We start from the raw sequence: 7,293 nt of genomic DNA on the forward strand, positions 1-7,293 counted from the left end.
CAACCCGTGACAAGTCTCCGTATAGGACTAACAGTGACTGTGATATTAAATTGATACGAGAACTCGTTAAAAAACGAGGTATTATCAAAGCGAGGCTTACAAGGTTCACTAACTACCTAAAATCACTCGATGGTATAGATGTTTTGCCTAGTCAGAATGTAATGGACTTGAAACTGCGCATACAAGGCGTTACTAGTATTTACACTGAATTTAATTGCATTCAAACACAACTAGAAGAAGCAGTGCTAGATGGTGATCTCGATGAACAATTAAATCAAAGAGAATCATTCGAAGATTCTTACTACACTGTTTTAGCCAAGGCGGAATGCATAATTTCAAAATCTAGTGCATCTATAACCGCTAATTTAAATAGCAATCATAACCTAAAATCTGTTAAATTACCTACCATCACTATACCCACCTTTGACGGTTCCTATGAGCACTGGCTGGAATTCAGGGATACATTCCTTTCACTTGTTCATAATTCCACTGAAATTTCTAGCATACAAAAGTTTCATTACCTAAAATCTTCGCTTAAGGGTAGTGCTGAGTTGGTGATAGATTCATTGGAGTTTTCTAGTGCTAACTATGATATTGCGTGGGAACTGCTTCTTAGTCGGTACAACAACAGTAGGTTATTGCTTCATAATCATGTCAAGTCACTGTTCAATATTCAAACAATAGGTAAGGAGTCATCAGTTTCAATTAGAAAATTAATAGACACTGTTTTAAAAAATTTACGCGCTCTAAAGGTCCTCGGGGAGCCTACAGATTCTTGGGACACTTTAATAATTTATTTAATCGTGTCAAAACTCGACAAAACCACAGAACGTGAGTGGGAACAGTTTAAAGGCACTTTATATTCTGAAACTGGTGACTCCAAAACTAAATTGAGGGTTGATCACTTGATTAACTTCCTTAAAAGTAGGGCTGATATGTTGGAAACATTATCCGTGTCGCATAGCAAACCCGATAATAATTATAAACAAACTTCACACGCTAATACAAGGGTTCACTGCAATGTTTCCACAGAAAAGCAACACGATAGCAAGTCTAACGTAACACAATCGAAAAAATTATGCTTAATGTGCAAAAAGCCGCATCCACTATACTCTTGTCAACAATTTTTAGACACTGATGTTATAGGTAGACTAAATTTTGTAAAACAAAATAACCTATGCGTTAATTGCCTGCGTCAGGGACACACGGTTGCGAACTGTCGATTCGGGCCTTGTAGACTATGTAACGATAAACATAACTCGCTAGTTCACCGCAATACGCACGATTTAAACGCACACAAATCGTCTGCATCAATGTTATCGCTGCACTCTAATAAGGAACCGGTTACCGAGGCGCGGCAACAGGCCATCCCCTCCGCGTCGCCCGCGACGTCAACACAATCAAATAATTTTAACACATCTGGTTCGATCCAGGTAAACAAGGCACACATAGATAATTTACGATGCGATCTAAGTAGTGTCCATCAACCTGTTTTGCTTTCTACGGCGTTGATTGAAATAGCAGATATTCGCAACAAATATCACACCGCGCGTGCGTTGCTTGACAGTGGCAGCCAGCGCAGTTTTATCACAAAAAGATTATGCGATTCATTAAATTTACCATTAATACAGTCCACTCATGAAATACGTGGCGTTGGAAACTCGGTGACACAAACTACGCAAATGTGTAACATCGAGATTCAGTCACGGACCGCAGCTAATAAAACTAATTTGCAATGTTTTGTTCTTTCGAATATTACTTCAGCACTGCCATCAGTACCTATACAAAGCGCACAAATCAGGATTCCTGATAAGATGCTTTTGGCAGACCCATTCTTTTACAAGTCTCATGACATAGATATTCTAATAGGCGCAGACAAGTTTTGGGATTTGTTAAATACTGAAAAAATTAGATTATGTAATGGCCCATTCTTACACGACACAAAACTAGGTTGGATCATTTCAGGCCCCATTTACACTAATGCGAAATATTTTAATTACAGTAACTGTAACTTTACACAATCTTTTGATTCTCAACTTCGTAAGTTTTGGGAATTAGAGGAGTTGCCTAGGGTTCAGGACATCTACAGCAAAGAAGAGCGTGCATGTGAAAACCATTTTGTTCAGACTACGAGGCGCGATGAGAATGGGAGGTTTTGCGTTAGTATTCCTTTTAAAACTTCACCTGACACATTAGGAGAAACTTATTCAATGGCAGAGAATCGATTTTTAGCGTTAGAAAAACGGTTACAACGCAATCCGAGTTATAAAAAATTGTACACCGATTTTATACATGAGTACATAGACTTAGGTCACATGTCTGAGGTGTTTAACTATGGCAAACCTCACTATTTTCTGCCACATCATGGCGTGTTCAGGGAGCACAGCACGACCACTAAACTTAGGGTAGTGTTCGATGCAAGCGCAAAATCATCCACAGGCCATTCATTAAATGACCTACAAATGGTTGGCCCACCAATACAAGGCGATTTAGTGGCCATTTTGTTAAGGTTTCGGCAACATAAATATATTGCATGTGCCGATATAGAAAAAATGTACAGACAGTGTTTAATTGATACTAAACAAAGAAATTTACAATTAATTCTTTGGCGGGACGAACCTTCGCAACCGTTACGCATTTATCAATTGAATACTGTCACATACGGTACAGCATCAGCCCCCTTTTTGAGTTGCCGCTGCTTGAAAGAGGTAGCTGCTAATTGCACGGACAGTGACGTCATTAGAGTCATTACGGAGGACATGTACGTGGACGATATGATTACAGGTCACGACGATTTATCAAAATTGTTGTCAATCTGCCAACAAACCGCAAAAGCGTTACAGGCAGCATGTTTTCCTTTGCGCAAATGGTGTTTTAACTTTAAAAATAATGAATCAGTAGCACCAAATATATTAAAAGATTTTTCATTAATTGATCAGGCTAGTTCCAAAACGTTAGGCTTAGGTTTTTGTAATCAGAATGACGAGTTTCACTACTTAACGCAATTTAAAAGTGAACACAGTAAAATCACTAAGCGCAGTATTATGTCAAACATTTCACAGATATTTGACCCACTGGGCCTACTGAGTCCTTTTATAGTGACAGTTAAAGTTTTGTTGCAAAAATTGTGGCTACTGAAATTAGGATGGGACGACGAAGTTCCAAGTGACGTCGCCCTAGTCTGGAACCGGTTTGCTAACGCGTTGCCTATTTTGCATACCATACACATACCGCGTCATGTCATCGGTAGTGATCCCGAGCGCATTGAATTGCATGTTTTCACCGACGCCTCAGAAACAGCGTACGGCGCCTGTGTATACGTGCGCACAATTTGCAAGGATTCAAATATTTTAGTAAGATTGCTATGTTCAAAAGGAAAGGTGGCCCCTCTCAAACCTGTAAGCATGCCTAGACTTGAGTTGTGCGGTGCTTTATTAGGCGCACGATTATACGAAAAAGTTAGGGAATCACTTCGTTGCAATTTTGATGGTGTCTATTTTTGGTGCGACTCAACAATAGTGCTGGGCTGGTTACGCATGGCACCCAGTCTACTCAAAACATTTGTGCAGAATAGGGTATCTGAAATTCATGAGATCACCAAGGAAGTTCCCTGGCGTCACATCAGCGGTAAACATAACCCAGCTGATCTCGTGTCACGAGGTGTCAAGTTGGAGGATTTGCCTTCAGCAGGTTTGTGGTGGGACGGTCCCTCTTTACTTCATGACAATACCTTTGACAGTACAAAACCTATGTCCACTGATTATTCTGAAATTGCTCAGAAGGACTTACCTGAAACAAAAATCAAGCAGGTACTCGCTTTAACATCTCAAACGCAATCTCCACAGTCTTTGTTTCCTTTTGAACGATTTTCTCAATTTAATCGCATGAGACGAGCTGGAGCTTATGTTTTACGATTTATTTATAATTTACGCAACAAAAATAATCGTCGCACAGGCTCACTTACTGTGGATGAATTAAAATTATCAGATTTAATGTTAATAAAAATGTCTCAAATAGAATCCTTTCCATTAGAATATAATATGTTAATTAATAATAATAATCTAAAGAAAAACAATAAATTATGCAAATTAAATATTTTTATAGATGAAAACCAATTAATACGAGTAGGTGGCCGTTTACAGAATTCTGCAATGTTTACGTACGCAAAGAAACATCCCTTACTAATTTCTGGTAAACATTGGTTTTCAGTGCTGTTGTTCCGTCACGAGCACAAGCAACTGACGCACGCAGGTGCGCAAGCGCTGCTTTACAGCGTGCGTGAGTCATACTGGCCAGTCAGCGGCAGGGATCTCGCCCGGCAGGTAGTGCACACTTGCGTTGTATGTACTCGACTGAGAGGCCGAACCCTTACGCCTATCATGGGTAACTTACCACAAGAGAGAATCACTCCAACATTCCCCTTTATGCGTTGTGGAGTGGATTACGCCGGGCCAGTGCTCGTACTGAACCGAAAGGGCAGAGGTTCTAAACTCATTAAATCGTATATTTGCATTTTTATATGTTTTGTAACAAGAGCAGTACATTTAGAGTTAGTAAGCGATCTTTCCACAAATTCTTACCTTTTAGCGCTTAAAAGATTTATTTCCAGGCGGGGTAAGCCTGCTGAAATTTATTCTGACAATGGTAGAAACTTTGTAGGCCTCATGAACGAATTTAAACATTTTTTATCACAGTCACATTCTGAAATTGCAGACTTTGCGTGTAGTCACGATATTAAATTTAAGTTAATACCACCGTATACGCCTCATTTTGGTGGTTTATGGGAGGCTGGGGTCAAATCGTGCAAGCATCACTTGCTTCGAACAGTGGGTAACGCGCATCTGACCTTTGAGGAGATAAGCACTGTTCTAGCACAAATAGAAGCTATCATGAACTCCCGTCCTCTCAATCCTCTCTCATCCGATCCACACGATCTCTTACCTCTTTGCCCGTCGCATTTTCTGGTTGGTCGTCCACTGACAGCGCCTGCTTTTACCGACCTCTCCGAAGAGCCAACTAGTCGTCTCACCCGATACCAGAGAGTGGAGCAGATTCGACAACATTTCTGGACGCGATGGACCAAAGAATATGTCTCAGAGCTGCAGACTCGGATAAAATGGAGTGAACACAAGCCAGACCTACAACCCAATACTTTTGTGGTTATAAAGGAGGACAATTCTCCCCCCTTGAAATGGAGCTTGGGTCGCATCATCACCACCATTCCGGGCAAGGATGGAGTATCTCGAGTAGCAGACATACGAACAGCAACTGGAGTGGTACGCCGTGCCTTCACCAAGATCTGCCCGCTGTTCCACGAGAATACACATTAGAAGCTGGTGCTTCCAAGGCCGGGGGCATGTTGAAGCCAAACTAAAACCCACGTAAAACGGAACGCAGTGACGTCACTCAGCAGCGCTCTTATTTAAAAAACGTATCGCTGTCAAAATTTGAATTTTATGTATATCATTACTATTTTGGTCTACGCATTACAACCTTTGAACCTGTAACTGTCTTTTTTTCTGCTCATCATCTACTGCAACTGAAATCTTCAATTCTCATACGAAACAATCGTTCATCTGTTTATCCAACTTTTGCTACTCTATTTAGAACCTTATCAAGTTGAAGTATGGTTCAAACAGATATTTTCCTCTGTACTGTTTACCAGGTAAGGTTTAATTGTTACAACGTGAAAAACGTTACAATGTTCCACAAATAGCTTCTATTTATAGGTAGCACATTGTGGCAGCCGGCGAGCTTCAACCGTTAGCACAGGGAAAACCTATGATGCAGATTTCGGCACGAGTGCGGATTAAAGGACTTCGCACACTTATCAACCCGGAAAGGGATCGTAACCGTATCAACTCGAGGTGATCAGTATTCTTTTTATGAGACTCCATACTGCAACGCACGTATGTAGGTGATCAAAGGACACTAAAATAATAATTAAACTGGAGTCCACTTTGATCACCCAGGGCATCATATCCGTGGGTGATCAAAGGACACTAAATTGTCGCTGGAAGTGGACTTTGATCACCTGGGTCATCAAAGCCAGGTGATCAAAATGGAATAGACCCACTTATACGCACCGTAATGTAAACGCCTCGCCTCCCAATTGACAGCGCGCGAAAAGCAATGAGACAGCTCGTGAAAGCGATACAGTGTTGATCCCTTTCCGAGTTGATAAATGTGCGATATCTTTTAATCTGCATGCAGGCTGCCCGCTTTTCATTATTTCATACATGTTTTTCCTATCACGCACGCGCGATTGGCCGCGGGCACACAATATGAAATCTTTGTCCTGCGTGCAACCAGCAGTTTGATTTTACACGTATGCGGACCAGATTCGCACGCGTGCCTAACTCCGAATCACGGGAAAAAGGCATTACAGCAGTTTGCATTCACCGGGTCTCTTGCATCCCTTCCCTTATCAGGTAACCTCACCATTATTAATCGAACCCTAATCCGGATAACCGTCCGGTGCGACCGGACACCGTCCGGGCCGGAAGGGCCTGTTTGCGCCGAGTTCGCTCGCAAAATGTAAACATTTGCAATGTCCAGCAAGTTTGCTAGTTAGACAGCTTGTAGATTGACTTTGCTCGCTGTCGGGTCAATTGTTGTTTTAGATTGTTAAAACAATGTTGCTTTAAGTGGGAGTACGGTGACGTCACCAAATTTAGCAACACCATTTATACAAAAATTTAGCTAAACATAACTTCTGCAGTTGCAATAGAGCAGCGATTCAACAGCAAATAAGTACAAAAGTGTAATGTGCTGGTGCTGAGAGCGAAATTCGAAATTTTCTTGTAATCACCAACGATGCTGGTGAAAAACCGTGTGAAAACCCCTTTTCACTTTCTTTCAAAAGACCATGCACCCTCAACGTAAGTGTTTGATAAAAACAAAGATAAAATATAGTAGGTAATTATTATGACTGTTCACCTGGATGACGAAAGTGGAATTTTTGGTGTTTTGGTGTCTATTTCAGATTTTACTACCCAGTTTATTACACATAAGTTATATTCCGGTCCCTAAGATACCCCTCGTACAATTTCAACTTAACATACTCTCACCAACTTAAACTATCACTTAGTGGTACTACCACAGAATACACAGTGCTTACTCCAAACTAATCTATTGAGTCACTTTCCATTAAAGGGTCTACCCGCTTAGGGGGGCTTACCCACGTAAGGGGGAATACCCACTATGGAGCTCGTATCCATGACGCAAAGACACTAAAACAAAACTTAGCGAGATTCAATCTGATGTGCCGTAAGTGCTCTGTTTGGAATAACT

At 41.1% G+C, this 7,293-nt stretch overlaps 2 protein-coding genes across 2 annotated transcripts in view; both read left to right on the forward strand.

The window, feature by feature from the left end:
- The window catches only part of LOC135082629 (beta-1,3-galactosyltransferase 1-like), a 307,135-nt gene extending 301,268 nt beyond the window's left edge, over positions 1-5,867 (forward strand). The window contains exon 8 of the transcript XR_010259423.1: positions 5,844-5,867. The gene's annotated coding sequence lies outside the window, so the exon portion shown is untranslated. The remainder of the gene's footprint in view (positions 1-5,843) is intronic.
- On the forward strand, positions 3,537-5,330 carry LOC135083100 (uncharacterized). Its single transcript, XM_063977866.1, has 3 exons — positions 3,537-3,690; positions 4,210-4,322; positions 4,695-5,330. Exons 1-3 carry the CDS (start codon positions 3,537-3,539, stop codon positions 5,328-5,330), a joined length of 903 nt encoding a protein of 300 aa, XP_063833936.1.
- Positions 5,868-7,293: the final 1,426 nt, after the last annotated feature.

Source organism: Ostrinia nubilalis, chromosome 22 (genome assembly GCF_963855985.1).
Source record: "Ostrinia nubilalis chromosome 22, ilOstNubi1.1, whole genome shotgun sequence".
Lineage (NCBI taxonomy): Eukaryota > Metazoa > Arthropoda > Insecta > Lepidoptera > Crambidae > Ostrinia > Ostrinia nubilalis.

Bases quoted from the DNA above. Each gene is read 5' to 3' on its own strand.
- LOC135083100 (XM_063977866.1), top strand. From the start codon at position 3,537: ATGGCACCCAGTCTACTCAAAACATTTGTGCAGAATAGGGTATCTGAA. The intron at 3,691-4,209 runs GTTTGTGGTGGG...ATTGGTTTTCAG, and splicing joins GGAGGATTTGCCTTCAGCAG to TGCTGTTGTTCCGTCACGAG. The intron at 4,323-4,694 runs GTAGTGCACACT...TTTTTATCACAG, and splicing joins GCAGGGATCTCGCCCGGCAG to TCACATTCTGAAATTGCAGA.